The sequence below is a fragment of the Polypterus senegalus genome, chromosome 18, assembly GCF_016835505.1.
Source record: "Polypterus senegalus isolate Bchr_013 chromosome 18, ASM1683550v1, whole genome shotgun sequence".
Classification (NCBI taxonomy): domain Eukaryota; kingdom Metazoa; phylum Chordata; class Cladistia; order Polypteriformes; family Polypteridae; genus Polypterus; species Polypterus senegalus.
Genome location: NC_053171.1, coordinates 73,405,374 through 73,422,331, shown reverse-complemented (window position 1 = coordinate 73,422,331; position 16,958 = coordinate 73,405,374). Strand labels below are relative to the sequence as shown.

Sequence of the window (16,958 nt, the reverse complement as noted above, 5' to 3'; positions counted from 1 at the left end):
CGCGACTGTGTTCCCATGTTTAATAACATGCTTTAACTCCTATAATCATTAAAATTATATCAAGTATACATCTCAGTATTTGAATTATTCTGTAATATTACGAGTGTAATGGATTTTGTGTCCTGTCGGAGGAAGAGAAAGCCTGTTTAAGAAGCACGTAGTGATTCACACACATAACGTGCTACTTTAGTTACGATGGAATTTGAGAAACTAGTAAATTAAATGATTTTAAGATGAAGTTTATGATGTTCTATTTTAATGACAAAATAAACTACGTGATTAAAGTGGAAATTTTGAGATTAAAGTTGACATTTCATGCTTTTTCCCCACTCTGTGCCTATTTTTTTTTCTCTGTACCCTAATAAGCTTTCATGTGACACTCAGCCAGTGGGCTATGACTCTCTTTTTCACGGCGACTTTGATATCTGATAACTTCTTTTGTATTTCAGGCACTGTGCAACTTTGAACTTGAGCTTTCGAGTTTCTCCGACACTCTATGTCACTCGATCAACTTCTTTTTGTTAGTTATATCACTGTTTAAACCAACAAATAGTTTGTTTTTCCTTGCCTCCACTTGGTAGTTGCCGAAATTCTTCTATTTGCCCCCCCGTGCTTTTGCCATTGCCTTTTCACAAAATGCTGAGTTTAAGGGCTATTTACAGTATATTGATTTGCATATTCAAAGAGGTGTAATTCTTGGAGGAGACGGGGCAAGACAGCAGGCATGTGCACGTGCATTACTTTTCACGCTGACTAGGATTTATGGAGCGGAAGAACGTGGAAGTTGGCGTTCACACAGATTTATGCATCTGGATTTTTTTGTGCATACGCACATTTCCGCTTTTGTCCGTACTCCATGTTATAGTGTGAATTCTACGCATGCCATTATACTTGAGGCCCCTGGCGTGTAGCGTTGACAGGTTGTCACAGGAACGGAAAGTAGGATGGTGCCGGAGGACCTGAGTAAGTGTATGGACTTGTAAGGACAGAGAAGTTCAGAAATGTAAGAAGGAGCCAAGCCATTAAATAAGAACAAGTCGTTGGTGTTCAGTAGGAAGCCAACATACTGTAACAGACATAGAGCATATGGGATAGGTGCGGATTTCTTATTGTGTGTGAGTAGCCCAGCCACTGAAATCTGGATATTGTGACCGGTGGACAGATTAGCACGAGATGATTCAGAATGTGTTCTGTTTAGTAAACAAGCAAACGAAAATTTTGCCTCAAGGAAAAAGATGGCGCATCAGCTTAAGAATGTTAGGGAGGCTCAGGTAACTTGAAGGCATTTGCTCCAGGTTGGATTTTGGGGTCCAAAATCATATGCAATCCCCCGGGGACAATTCGGTTTTATAGTTCCCCAACAGGAAAGGGCGTGACCTATTCTTGGCATCATGGCTGGATTAGTTGCCCTTACTCGGTGGCTTGTTGGAGCTGTGGATGGAAATGGAGATGACCAAGAACGTGAGCCACTCCCAGCCCCAAACCAGACATGACAGTAAATTGCAGTCTATTACAAGATTTGGCTGGCAGACCTAGAAATAGAGAATTACATGTGAACCATGAATGAGAACTTCTGCATCATGAAAGCTGACAAAAAAACAGACAAGTATCTCGAGAGTAAATCATGACTTGAGAAAAGCTCCTTAAGAAATCTGATTTTTAGTTCATATCGGCATGGTTCATGAAGCGGCCCATTTGATTCACAATCAGTGTAAAGTAAGACCGGGTGTGATGCAACATCTTGTTTTCAAGGGGTTTCCTAATGCTTTGCGCTCGGAGGTTAAAGTGCTGTGATCCAGTGATTTGTGATGTTTTATAGCACCTGGTGGCACTAAGTGACAAAATAGACCTGCTAAATGAGTCTTCTTTTTGACCAGCACAATACAGACAAATGAAACGTGGCAGCCTGGGTGCCCTGACCATGAGTCAGCTGATGAAGAGGCAACTGGAGCACCAGTCTAGCGCCCCACACAACATCAGCACCTGGGACACAGGTAACCATTTTGAATCTTCAGTGATGGTCATCTGGCTCCTTGCCAGGAATGGGTGTCACAAAAAGCATTTTAAAAAGATAATGTGTGGTAAGTTTGGACTGTTAAAATAGCAGACCTGAACCGTTGACTTGTGCTAGTCCCAGATCTTAATGACACTGCTGCCTAACAGATATACTGATTTTAAACCCACTGACTGTTGGAGAATGACAGTCCATATGTCAATATACTAAATGCCTCACAGCCTCTTGAATTTTCCATATGTTTGTATGGGCTCTCCTCCCACATCCCAGATGTTCGACTGATTGATAAATGCACATGTGACGGGTTTAAAAGCAGGGGTGTCAGACTCCCAGATCTCCCTACACTGTACTACATTGCCTCGCTATTAAGTTCAAATCCTTGATTCTCACCTCCAGTGGGGTGCATCTACAAATATGGAGAGTCTTGTGTAGTCCTCTGCTCCTTCTTCCACCTGCCACCTTTGCATGATTTCAAATCTCAGACCAGACTGGTGGATCGAGCTGCCCACTTTCATTTGAAAGTTCTAACTCCCTCAGTGTGTACAAGAAGTGTTTGAAGCTTTGTCAAACTGATGGTGGCTTTGATAGGTTCTTGTAGCTAACAAAGTGTATCTTGCTTATATTTTTGTTCTGAGCTGAATTTTGCCCCTCCCCAACCTGTAACACTTGTTCCCAGGCAGTCCCCCTGATTGATGGTTACTTGATTATGTTGCTGTCTTTTTTGTAAGTCACTTTGGATAAAATATAAATCCGGCCATTGAACTTTTAAAGAGGCCCATTTCATCGATATTCAAATATCTTGCCATACCTTTTTCATATATCGGTTATATCCATATAGAATTTCCACGTATGCCTGCCACTAAAATGCGTCTCCAGTATCTACTTGAGATCATCTACTGACCTGTAGTTAGAAGAAATGAAAAGAAGTTGATGTGCCACACTGCGTTAAATAGCGTTAAGGTTTTTTACGTGGCAACAAAGATGAGATGGTCTCATGAAGGAGGTGATATGTAGACTTCACACTCCATTTTTTTAAAGATATCAGTGCTGTCCACCCTTCAGCATCTTAACTGGACCACTGCCTTGCATGTTGCTGTGGTTTTTTTCCGCTACCTCAATTATTTTTATGTGGATGGAAGATGCATTTGTGTTTCGTGTTAAGTGTGATCGCTACCTGTTTGTGATCCATCACCAGTGCGTTGATCTGATCTGATCGTGGCACACGTTCATGCAGGTGTAAATGGATGCCCCTTTACGTTAGCTGCCACTTTTTGCCTTTGTCTCGACCGCCACTCTCACTCAATTTGATACAGTGACGTAATGTCTTTACATTCTATGCCAATTTTGGTCCTGTAGTTGCACACAGCTTACCTAACCTGCTGCAATGTCCAAAAAAGAAACGGGGAAGACGGTGCGAGGGTGAAGAAGTGTTGGAGTCCTTGTGTTGAGTTCCCTGGATTGTCTCGAGAACGTGTTGTTGTACCTGCTGTGCTGTTTTCACAGGATTGTCATTTGTTGATTGTCCCCCATTTAATAGTAACAATTCTTAATTCCCAGAACAAATCAGATGAATGCAAAACATTCACCAATTATTAACAATTCATCTATGAGGTGCTTCTACTGGCAGTGTGCCTCCAACAGTCACAGTCCCTAGTATGAACACCAACTTCTGGTTGTGTCGTTTCTTTTATAGCTGCTTGACCGGATGGGGTGGGACTTCCTGGAGTGAACTTCGGAAGGCTCCTCCTCCACCGTAGGGCTGGGAGTGGAAGAAGGGTTAGTAGCTGCGTCTCATCTTCATCTGTCCTCGAGTTTAGCTCGTGAGCTAAGCCTTCCACATGTTCTTGTAGCAGGCGTGCATGACCACCACCTCAAGTGAGATGCGTTGCTTAATATAAGATTGTGACGAGCAGGGAGCTACCCGTGTGTCTTGTTTGTAAAGAAAATGGGGCAGCATTTTTTTTTTTTATATGTTCTATCCCACGTTGAGTGCATTTTTGGTAATCAATAAAACCGAGTTTGACACCCCTGCTTTCAAAGGTCAGTACTGTCACGCCTAACATTTAAAATGGCTGTGAGTTTGTGGCAATGGCCTGCTACCCCATCCAGCGTTGATTCCTTAAAAAAAACAGCCAGTGCTGTCAGGTCTGACTTCAGCCCCTGTAATCCCAATTTGGATTTGTCTTGTCCTAACAAGCATCCTGCTCGTCTTTGTACCACACCTTTTGAGGTTTTGCTGCATCATGTCAAAGGATTGCAACTCAAGATGGGAGAATGTTTGGGAGCTGTGAGGAGACGGGAAAGAAAAAAGGTCAACTAATTTTGTTATTATTTTACAGCTAGCAAGCTTTAGCAGAAGACAGATGTGCAAAGTGACAATAAAGTTTACATTTAAAAAGATGCCACAGTTTTTCTTTAATTTTCTAACATTGGAAAATGGCTTGCTTGCTCAAATGGAAGCTGTTCTGCCATGTTCTGTCTTATCTTTGATTTAAAATAAAAACAGATCAAATTTACATTGCGAAAATCATTTCAGAATAAATTAATGCAATTCTACGATAGGCACGCCAGTGGTGTGCTTTTATTTAATTGGATTTTGTTTCTATGATATGTGAAGGACCATTTGATTCGACAGAAGCCTCTCTTGTAGTGTGGCACTCTGAAGCAGGCCTTGTGTTGAGTTCTATGGATTGTCTCGAGAACATGTTGTTGTACCTGCTGTTCTGCTTTCACAGGATTGTTGTTTGTTGTTGTGTTTTTGAAATAAAGAAGACAAATATAAAAGTTAGATGTAATCACCTCTATATGAACTGCTTTAGATTAGTTTATTTCACGGGCGAAGGAGCCTCAGATCAACATAAAGACTTTAAACTACACCCCAGGACGGAGGAGAAGATGTCCTACAGTAATGAATAAAGTGGACTCTGAAAATATTAGCACCACTTCACGTTTGCACACCTTTTTGTGTTGTAGACTTAATTTGAGATCGATACATTTGTCGTTCGTGCCTAACAGTCCACATTCAATAACCCATCATGACGAAGTGACAAGATTTTTTCAAAAAGGTGTGCAAATTTATTAAAAGTCAAAGCCTGAAATCTCTCCTTCCGAGATGTTTTTAGACCCTTTGCTGTGGCAGTCCAGATGGTGCTCAGGTCCATCCTTTGGTAACAGTTGTCTTGAATATGTGAGTGTGTCACTGTCAGTTTGCACCTTTTCCCATTCCTGATAATGGTGGAATGGCTGAATTTGTAAGACCGGCCAATGGTACATGGGGAGGGCTTGGAAGGCCCAATAGACTGTACAAGAAGGAGCCATGCTTATGTAAATGCGTGGCGGGAAAAAGGTGAGGGGAGAGAAGAGAGGGCAGAGCCAAAGGAGAAGCAGACGCCATATAAGGAAAAGGCAAGAGAGAAAGGTGTTCGCCCCGCATGGAAAAAATTAGGTGAACCCAGGTTCATTTCTGGACAAATTAATTTCCTGTTCTGGTGAATGAGGTGAAGGCATTCGGGAGGGGAACTGGCAGGCCAGCACAAGGGACTGTTTAGCAGGACGTTTCCCTGAACAGGAGGTATGGTTCGGTGCATCATTTCCCCCACAGATTGTAGATGTTTATCCCTAACAGTGAATATTTATATTTAAGGACTTCCAATGCATTACATTTTTCTTTTCTCTTTCTCTTATTTATGTATTAGTGGTGTATGTGGTTGAGTGTTTTGTGCCATGATTTTTGTGGGATGGGAAATGCTGCAGCGCGATAATGTGTATAGTTTTTGTTAAGTGTGTTATTTCTTATAATAATCATTTTTTAAACTTAACTCTGCCTTTACTGGTGCTTTTCTGTACTTGGAGTGGGGTAGAAGGGAAGTAGTGTTGGTCGTTCGCGCCCAGGATTATTTCTTTCTCTTTTTTTTTCTTTCTCTTTGCACATATTATAATCGTGACGGCTCGGGGAGCAGTACACTGTGTACTTCAGTTCTTATTGAGATGTGACTAGAACTTGATTGAAGTGACCTGACGCAAATAGCCAAGACAATGCTGGAGTGGCTTCAGGACAGGTCTGTGAGTGGCCCCAACTTAAACCCCATAGAATATGTGTGGTGTGACCAAAAAATGGCACATTACAGATGCTTCTAATGGAGCTCGAGGGGATCTGCCAAGAACGATAGGATAAACCTCCGAAATCCAGGGGTTCAAAGCTTGTTGGGACTTACCAAGAAGACTTAAAGCTGGAATTGCTTCCATCTAATGGTCTGAATATGTCTGTAGAATAATTCTCACCATAATCTGTGCCTCACCACAATTTGATTGTGGTTGATCTTTCAAAAGGTTGTTGAACTTCATGGTTTGGTTTTTGTCCCAATATGCAGTGTGAATTGTGAGACCTTCCATACACACTTTTCTAAGTGATGTCCAGTCAATTGATTTTGCCACAGGTGGGCTCCAATCAAGTTTTAGGAACATCTCAAGGAGAATTAAAGCAAGAAGGATGGATCTGAGCACAATGTGGAGTGCCACAGCAAAGGGTCTGAATATGTCTAGGAAGGAAAGTTTTTAGTTTTTAATTTTTAATAAATGTGCAAACCTTAATGAAGACATGTTGTCACTTTGTCATTATGGGTTATTGAGTGTAGATTGATGGGCAAAAATAGGAAATGTAAGCATATAAAATGACATCTACAGCAGTGTGCAGAAACTGAATCCACTATTAGGACATCTTCTGCTCCGTTACAGGGAGTAGTTCAAAGTCTTTATGTTGATTTGTCTATCTTTAAACTCCTTCGTTTGCGAAGCAAATGAATCTAAATTCTCCAGCATATCCTACTCCTTCCCAAATGTATTCGTAGGTTTCCCAAGTTGGCTGAGCTGCTTCATCTTTTAAGGGATCTTTGAGTGTTGACTTTTGTATTGCAGGTATCACCAAGTCCAGTCTACTGTCTGCTCCCAGCACCGTCAGCATGTTTGTTCCTGCACCAGAAGAGTTCACAGATGACCAGCCCACTGCCATGACCGACAAGTAAGTTCCTTTACCAGTCTGAGACTGTACGTGTCAGCAATTACTGTGTGGGAGAGTGAAAGATCAAATTCAGGACCCCCTGCCTGTGACATGGAGGATCGGCTCATCAGTAGGGCTGGCTGTGGTTTTGTTGCTGCCTTTGGCAGAAGTAAAAATGTCACACCCAAACCACAGAGGTTTGAAGGCAAATGCTATCGACCTAAATGAAGATCACTTTGAGATATTGCACAAGTCTTACAGGGATGTCAGAAGTCAAATGGAAGATAAAAATCACCCCCCTCATTGTTTCAGTGAATGGGAGTTTTAGGGGACCATTGTTCCTCTTGGTGATTTTGGCATGCAGACACTAAATCGTAGGTGGGAGAATTGCCTCTATTTTCAGATGACTAGATGGCATCCTACAAAAATTTTCCACCCTAGGCGATCACCTAGTTTTGTCTTTATGGTAGAGCCGGCCCTGCTTATCAGGGTCAGTAGATGTGTTGTCCCATGTATGGGGTGAATTGAAACACCTCAGTTCAGAAGCATCTCCTTAATGCTTTAAACAAGAGAGAACCTCTCAAACTTCCACATGCATGAGTGGCCTATGCACCATTGTGATCGGTGAACTTTCTGGTGACATCAGCCTAGCTCTTAGTCAACCACCACTCCTCTCAGAGCACTGACCGACCACTATAGGGAGTAACAGATCAGCTACTGACCAAGTGGGTGGAGTGGGCTAAACATCAGGATGGTTTGACCACTAACTGACTTGGGCATGTGCTGAGGGCATCTTTGACTGTTCTCAGTAAAAATGTTCTCTCTAGCCATGTTTTTGGAATCTTTTTGAAAACTGTGAAGAATCTATTTGTTTTATTTTACCAATTGAGTCCTAATTTGCTTATGAAATAACACAGACTAATGCTGAAGTGAAGTTTGTCAGATTTCATGCTTTCTAACATTACCTGTGTGGCCACTCACTCAATGCTGTGGTCAAAATATATAAAAAACGATTAAAATATAGGGAGTTGCTTGATGTCTACTGGGTTACTGTTTCCATAGAAAAGAGACGAGTTTAGAGATCAAGAAACAGAGGAAGATATTTGAACGTCCTCACAGAAAGTAATGGAGTACTTTACCTCCACTTCAAAACCATGAGAACACTGTCAGCATGATGAAGATGCTCATGCTCAATGACATCAAAGTGATGAGCAGAGACAGAAGGGAGGAAAAAATAGGCAGTGTCCACTAGACTGAAAAATGGAGATACCTGTAGACATAGCAAAAAGTGAGCATAGATGACAATTAGTTGCTCCTTATCATCAGGGTCTTTCCTTGGTGGGCAGATGTTTCCATATGTGCCATCCAAGTTCATCTTCAGTTGAACAGACCAACAAGCTGGAAACACAGTGGCAGCAGTGCCACAAATGAGGAATACGTCAAGCTTGGTGCCCTTCAAAACTGGACGATTTCCAGGGCCAAAGTGAGTGCAGAATTGTAAACCCGCGATTTGCAAGGGCCAACCCCTACTTTATTTAGAATTACATATTGAAATGCTGGACTTGCCCAAATCTCATCTTCATATCAACAAATCCAAGTTCTTCCTCTCCTTTGTCCACGTACGCCTAACATGGTTTAATGCAAATGACACTCATGTGCCACTCTATTCTTGTTCTACAGGTGCCACGACTGTGGAGCCATCTTAGAAGAGTACGACGAAGAAACTCTTGGCCTGGCTGTGGTGGTGCTGTCAATGTTCATCCACCTGAGCCCAGACCTTGCTGCCCCTTTACTGCTGGACATCATCCAGTCGGTGGGCAGGTACTGCCCTCATTTCAGAATGTTACAGAATGTTATGTTATGTCCACCTCATGAGTGTTTTGAACTCGTTCATCTATGTGAGTGCCATTCTGTGTGACCAATACACAGTGAGTTGATGCTGGTTGGCCTCGTGAATTCTTCAGAAATGCCTCTGGAGACACGGAGTGCTAGAATGTGCTTGACATTGGTGGAAGTAAAGAAAAGAGGAGCTGTGTTCTAATTTTTTTTTTTTTTTTGTAGATTGGCAGCAAGCACACATTTTTCTGGTCAAGCAGAAAGGTACAACTTTCCATTTCTTTTTAAGACGAAACTGATGTGCATTTCAGTGTAAATACTTATAGACCTGAACCAGCGTTATTAGATTTTAATGTACTTAGAGGGAATGCGAAACCATCTGCACTAAGTATTATTGTTCAGTAATTCATTAATGGACAAGTATTGTTGGTTTCCATTTATGTTAATCAGTTCCTAATTAAATTACTGTGTGTTCTGTACCTTTATATGAGCTAATTCTTTTAGTAATTAGTATAATCTGTATTGTCATTGCTATACCAAATCAGATTGTATTGCATTATTATTATCATTTGTTTAACAGAACATTTCTGAAAAAGGTAACTTGGCAAATAAACAACAACAACATTTATTTATATAGCACATTTTCATACAAAAAATGTAGCTCAACATAATGAAGAATAGGAAAATAAAAGACATAGTAAGAAATTAAAATAAGTCAACATTAATTAACATAAAATAAGAGTAAGGTCTGATGGCCAGAGAGGAATAAATAAATAAATAAATAAATAAATAAAGGTATATGACTGTGATTTCTGCATACATTGGATACCACCCCATCCATAGATTCAGTTTCTGTGGCTTCAGATAAGCCCAAAAATATTAAATGGCAAATTCCGAAAACATACGATCTTCACATTCTGTGCGCAGCATGCAGAGTTTGCATGTGTGTCTAAGGTCATTTTCACCGCCCTGATACTTTAGGTACAGTGTAACCCAGCCTTTAGTCTCTAACATTCTTGCTGTTCACATTCATTACCACGTTATCACAGTATTGCGAAAATAACCCTTTATTTTGCTTAATAATGGTGCAGAAGTATGTTGTGATGCTAAGAGAAGTCATGAAGTGCTTCCCATCAGTAAAACAAAAGAAAAACAGAGAATCCAGTGAGTACCCACAATAGACTAATGTGTTTTTAAAGAAATGAATGTAAAAATGTGTAAACTTTGTGTATGTGTGTATATGGGAGATATTTTTCATTGCTCCATCGTCCTGTGAGAGTTAAGCTAAAAAGTCAGGATTTTGTTCATTTGAGAGAGAGGGAGAGAGAGAGTGAGAGCACAAGTACAATATCGTTCAGTGTAGGGCAGCATAGTAGTTGTGGGCCTGTCCTGTCAGGTTCTGTGGGGTCCGTCAGGGTGAGCTGTTGGATAATGACAGCACAAGGACTGCTGGGGGTCCTGTCTGACCAGGAAGTCAATGGATTAAGCACCGGAAGTACTCCCGAGTGTTTGGAGGAAGTAGGAGTCGGATGTGAAGAAGAGGAGTTGTGCCATATTGATGAGTTCTACAGAAGGTATTGTTTAAATTAAAAGCACTTTAATTGAACTGGGACTGCTATGGTGCAATTGTCTTGGGGGATTTGTGGTGCTGGTATGCCTGCTAGTGGCCACACATGATAGGTGTTGCTTTTCTGGGCATAGCACCTGCATTTTCACCAGCAGTCCCTTCTTTTGTAATTTTCAACTGGTAGGAGATCCCAACGGGCTTGGAATTTGTTTTGTTTAATGAGACCTGCTCATCCCAGCACAAGTGGCCTAAGTTCAGTAAGTTCCACCTTTAGCATACAGTATTTCTGCTTATATCTCGTGATATGTGCCTGCTTTTACCTGCCCACTGTCAGTAGTGAGTAATATTTTAGGACTGATGCCTCTAGTTATAGCTCCTGGTGAATTGTGTTGTGTAATATTTTGCTGAAATTTGCGGGTTAATCACCATCATCGATTGTTTAACAGTCATTTCTTAGGTTTAGTCAGGTGACTCAGTTTGCCCACTGCCTTCCAGATCTTTATCCTCTGTCTCTCCATCTCCCCAAATTATCTGAAACCATTTGCAGTCGCATCTTCTTTGGATGACTTCTTGTCCTCATCTTTCCCACCTCCATCATTGTACATCTGTTCACCCAGTCATTCTCTGTTTTTCTCTTCATCTGCCCAAACCACGCAATTCGGTTTCTCCTATCTTCTCCACATGAAATCTTTCTTCTATCTAGTCATTCATTGTCTTGTCACTCCAAACATTTTCCTAAACATTCTCATATCTGTCATTCAGATGTTTCTTTATGTTCCATCTTCATAAGGTTACTTCCATTCTGTTCCTTACACAGCTAATTTTACCCCTTAATGAGAGAAGTCAGAATGGTGGTCAGCTCCCAGGATTTGTTCTTTTCTTCTTTTCTCCTGGCTTTCATTGCTTTGCCTTTACGTTTGTCCATTTCTTCACTCAACATGTCACCTCAGCAGCAGAACCTCTCAAATATCTCCAAAACAACTTCATTTCCAGTGTCTCAATTTCTCCTGACTGCATCAGTATTCTGCATCCCTCTCACACACTTTGTACACACAAAGATTCTGGTCAGCAACTCTTGACCACTCTTCCCACCACTACATCTTTTATGAACTCATTGAGCTTCTCTGAACACCTCTGCTACTCATGCCATATCTTGTAGGTGTCGGGGCAAATGTTTCTGTTGCAGATATGGAAAAATAAATAGACCTTAATGTAAATTCATCACATTCCATGTAATCCACGTGTCTTTACATATTCATCATGTAAATAGACATGACATTTGGCAGGATTATCAATGACTAGCATGTAGGTTATAAATATGAATAATTGTAAGATCAAGGGATCAAAGTGAGGTACCATATCAATACAGAGGTCTCTATAGGCTTTGGTTCCATCAAGCGTAATGTTCTATATTTGATATACTATATGCTGGGGCAATGTGAATCAGAGATGATATCCCACAGGAATAGTCGTTTCCCTCTCCATTTTGCTTTTGTCATTAGTTGCATTTGAAATTTTTCCCTCCAGCTCTGAATAGATTCTTCTCCTTCTTCTTGGACTGTTCTCTCGTCTTCACATTGGTTTACACTTTCTGACTTCAAATTTGGGAAATCATCTGCATGTTATGTTCTGGTCTTCTCAAAATAATCCTAAAGAGGGATATAGAGAGAGAGAACCACAAGAAACCTATGGCCCACAAAAACAAAGTTCCTTTAATATATAAAGATTTATTAACAATATATTAATTATGCAAAGCAGAACACAGATATGAATACGTAAAATGGAAAACAAAACTTTGCCAGTGAACAAATCAAACTAAAAAAACAGAAATGAAATCGGGTAATCCAAACAAAATCGCATAGTCTCGAGCCAAAGAGTAGAAGGTAAATGCAATGCTGAAGTAAGCAGGGTCACACTGGGGGTTGATGGGGGTGGATCAGATGGATGAAGCCCTGGTCGTAACATAACATTGGCTCTGTGAGTGTTGCCTGCCATCAGCTGGCATCTCATTCTGGGCAGCTTCCTGCTGTTTTCTTGCTACTGCTATAAATGTGGAGTTTTATTGTCAGTTAGAGAGGGATTCAGAAATAGACCTACATCTGACTTTTTCAGCATATTTTAGTTCAAGTGGACATGATCTGGTACTCTTTTAGAGCTTTGCCATGACACTGGAGTGATGATTTGTGTCTGGTAATTATTGTGAAATTTATGGAAGTTGGAATGCCACGTGGCTCCTTTGTTTAGTTTGAGGATCTCTCAGTGTAACAACATGGCTGTAAGTGACTACTGTTATGTCTCCCTTTTGTGTTTGTTCCTTGCAGTATTATGATTCCTGGCAATGCTGCCGGCGTGGCAAAGCAGTTTGTTCGCTGTCTTTTTCATCACCTGGCACCCAATGGCATCCTACCACAGCTTTTCCAGAGCACCATCAAAGGTTTGGAATGGCCCAATAATTATCTACAGTAACTTCTAAGTGATATGCTTTTCACGCATGTTTTCTCTTCTTGCTCTGTCCAGATGGCAGTTTCCTAAGAACGCTGGCGTCTTCACTGATGGACTTTAATGAGCTCAATTCCATAGCTGCTCTGAGCCAACTGTTCGAGGTGAGATGATTAGGCCATTAGAGCCAGCTTGCATGGTGTCTTTGAATGGTTGTGGTGGTCACACTGATTTTATATTGATGAGAACATCTTAAGAATGTCCTTAAACTGGCTAAGAAAACTGAAAAAAACAAAATAATCATCAGCTGTCTGCTGTGAAGGAGACCTTGCAAAAAACAGGGCACACCTGAGGACTCCTCACAGAGGGCAGTAAAGTTAAAGCTGTCTTTGGTTGAGTTTGAGACCCACCATCAGGCCACTGTGTGCCTATTTTATTTCCTATCATATGATTCCAATTGAAATGTTCTTCATTAAGTCATAGTGTTGGTTGTATGTGCCATCTGTTGGAATTACAAAAGCAATACATTTCATTAGGAAATGACCATGGAATGAGCATGTCGAGAGTGACCTTGTAGGTATGGCAGACTGCAGTTCCACCCAATTGAATTCATTTGAATTGACTATGCTTCTGTGCATGGATATATCCCTACACTGATCAGCCACCACATTCAAACCGCCTGTCTGAGATTGTGAATGTCCCCCTCATAATGACCCATCAAGGCATGGACTCCACAAGACCTCTAATGGTATCCTGTGGTACCTGGCACCAAGACATTAGCAGCAGATCCTTTAAGGCCTGTACATTGCAAGGTGGGGCCTCCTTATTTTTCAAGAACATCCCCCAGATCCTCAATCACATTGTCATGTCAACACAAGGAACTCTTTGCCATGTTCTTCAAACCACTCCTGTACAGTCTTTGCAAAGTATCCTGCTGAAAGAGGCCCCTGCCATCAGGAATGTACATGGTCTTCAACAATCTTTAGGCATGGTCCTGATTTGATTCCACGTTTCTTATTTGCAATGTTCTTGATTTGTTTTGCAATGTCCTATACTTCATTTTTGAGCCGTTGCTAGGTCTGTTTTCCATGTTTCTAGGGGTGTGGCCTCTGAGGTCATGACCTGTGATTATCACCACAATGGGATTAAAGATGTCTTTGAGGTTATTTCCTTATCCAGTCTTTGGATATCAAAATCCTTTTAGAAAAAAAATAGAACAATAAACTGTGCTAACTCTACTTTTGGTTTTGACCATTTTTTGTTCTTTTGACTTTGATTTCTGGTTCTTCTTATTTGTTATGTGTTCTTTCTTACCCATATCTTGCAGTCGGGCACTAAAGGTTATCTGTCAGGTCAGGTAGATAGGACGTGTCAAAATAACATCCACATGAATACCAGGTTTCTCAGCAGAACATTGCCTAGAGCGTCACATGGCCTCCACTGCCTTACATTCTTCCCATAGTGCATGTCTTCTCCAGGTACACAACGTACATGCATCTGGTTGTCCATTTTATTTTTTAAAAGTCCAGGAGAGATATTAAAACCTGAGTTCCCAGGACGTTATATTAGAAGGGGAATAACGGTCAGTGTGTGCCAGGTACCTGAACCTGCTAACAGCTTGGTGTGTGCATAGTAAGCAAAAATGTCACAGTTAAAGGTAGACATAGATCCCCTAGATCTGTGCTAGTAATCCATGCTAGTAATTTAATTGATCAGCGCAATATTATCCAGTGAAATTCCTTGAAGTTCTCAAATTTGAAGTTGGTTTGAAATCCAGTTGTGCATGTCCAGTGCGTCAAAGCAGACTTCCTTCTGGCATGTGACACACATTTCTGTTTGTTGTTCCTAAACAGGGTTTAAATAACAAGAAGAGCTTGCCAGCTGGGGGCGCCATGCTTAACTGTCTAGAGAACACTGCCACGTACATGGAGGCATTGCCCATGGACTCGCCCAGTAATCTTTGGACTACCATCTGCAACCAGTTTCAGACCTTCTTGACGAAGCTTCCATCTGTCTTACCACTCAAGGTAGAGGGGACCAGTTTGATATGATTTTCTTCTTATGCACCTGGTGCTATCCTAGTGTCATGCATTTGTCTCAATTGCCAAAGAAGACTTTGAAGAAGTCAACCCATTTAAAAAAGCAGAATATTGTGTCAATGACTATCTTGAAACATGTGGGCAGCACGTATTTGGCTTTACATCCTGGCCCAGATCACAGGCAGTTAGGCATTGTGTTGAATGTTTTTAATAAATGTTACTAAATGTTCAGCTTTACAGACACCATATGTGTCCTGTGGAGACTGCTTCAGTTATTTGTATCATGCTAGCAACCTGAGTACGAATGAAATTTTGAACCCTGTCTTTAATTTCATTTGCTTTTTTCTCTGAAGTGCTGTCTCGACTCCAGCTTAAGGATCATCATTTGCCTCCTGAAGATACCAGCCACAAATGCTACGAGGGTGAGTACTACACCGATTACCCAGGAAGACAGTACTTTTGTGAGCTATCAGAAGTAGAACATGGCATAGACATGTCAGAATTCAATTGAAGGTTGTCACTAGAAAGATTATTACAATGAAGTGATCAAAACTCTGGACATGTAACTAGAATCAAGGTGTGGGATGGAGGTCGATGCTTTACCCATACATGCTGGACATGTGGATGGAGGCACAGCCCAGCCTGTGACAATGCGGGTTTGCTCCATACTCCCATCTTGCCTCTGGGAGCCCTTGAACCCGTCACCGTCAGAAATGTTACCGATGAGCTAAGCAGTGAGGCAACAACATAGCAAGGGGATGGTGAAAAAGCGCAAAGTGCTTTTATTAAAACAAAAACAATGTTCAAATTAAATAAAGTGCAGTGTTTATGTTAGGTAGATTGCCCAGAGGGTACTGGGTGGTCCTGTGACCTGGAACCCCTGCAGATTTTATTTTTTTTCTCCAGCCGTCTGGAGTTTTTTTTTTGTTTTTTCTGTCCACCCTGGCCATCAGACCTTACTCCTTTTCTATGTTAACTAATGTTGTCTTATTTTAATTTCTTATTTTGTCTTTTATTTTTCTTTTCTTCAGTATGTAAAGCACTTTGAGCTACTTTTTGCATGAAAATGTGCTATATAAATAAATGTTGTTTATTGTTGTTGTGTCCAAAGTTCCAATAAATAATCCAATAAAAACTGACGTGAAGTGGAGGTTAAAACCAATCAATAGAAAAAGTCTTAAAAACAACGAGGTTCAAATACTGCAGGAAAACAGTCTCCTTTAAAAACCAAAACACAACACAAAGCCCGGTGTCTTCTTTTTACTTGCGGTTCCCCTGCTTCTACCGTGTGGGCTTCTCAACAGGGGAGTCACCCTACTTGCAGGTGACCTTCACTCTGCCTACTTCAGCTGTTCAGTTCACTTCTCCGATCCCTGGCTCCAGTAGGCTCCTCCTGACAGCAACTTGGGATCCACAGCGACCAGGGCACCCACGCTAGGGAATACACTCCCCAAGTCCCAACTCCCGCTGCCTTCCGGGTCCTTACGCGGAGAGCCATCCGCCTTCTGGTCAATCCTGTTCCATGATTACTCAGCGGGAGTGACAACTACTATTCCCCGGGTGTCGGCCCAACACCCAGGCTCACTGCTGAGCTGCAGCGCGAGCCTACACTCGCTCGCTCTCCTGCACCGACTTTCTCTCTCTGTCCACTGCTTCCTGCTCTTTTCCTGCAACCTCCATTCTTTCCTTTCTTCTTTCTCTCCCTTCTAACCAACTCGTGCTTCTATTTATCAAGAGGGCATGGCAGCTGTGGCAAATCAGCGGCCCCAGGAACAATCACGGATGTGGACAGTTTCTCACCTGTGCCCTTAGGTGAGAAACACCCACACCACGAATTGCCCCAAGAACCGCTTCAGCCACACTACCACGTCCCCTCGCTAAGCCGCGAGCACGGTGATTATTTATTTAAAAGTGGCCCTTTTTACATGAGCTGTGGACCCACTACACCACACAGCCAAGGTGGTTCCCAGTTCTTGGCCCAGTCAGGGAGACACAATAATGGATGGAATGGGGGAGTCTGTTTACCAGTACGATAGGTGGCAGTGCTCCACTTGCATGGCTCCAGTT

The 16,958-nt window shown here is 41.7% G+C and overlaps 1 protein-coding gene across 5 annotated transcripts in view; it reads left to right on the top strand.

The window, feature by feature from the left end:
- Positions 1–16,958, top strand: part of LOC120518298 (protein unc-79 homolog) — a 240,182-nt gene that overhangs the window by 196,739 nt on the left and 26,485 nt on the right. For all 5 annotated transcript variants that reach the window (XM_039741016.1, XM_039741014.1, XM_039741015.1 and 2 more), the window contains 8 exons: positions 1,878–1,994; positions 6,929–7,031; positions 8,691–8,831; positions 9,072–9,110; positions 12,735–12,847; positions 12,931–13,016; positions 14,706–14,879; positions 15,245–15,313. In XM_039741016.1, the coding sequence (XP_039596950.1) occupies positions 1,878–1,994; positions 6,929–7,031; positions 8,691–8,831; positions 9,072–9,110; positions 12,735–12,847; positions 12,931–13,016; positions 14,706–14,879; positions 15,245–15,313 (842 nt within the window). The remainder of the gene's footprint in view (positions 1–1,877; positions 1,995–6,928; positions 7,032–8,690; positions 8,832–9,071; positions 9,111–12,734; positions 12,848–12,930; positions 13,017–14,705; positions 14,880–15,244; positions 15,314–16,958) is intronic.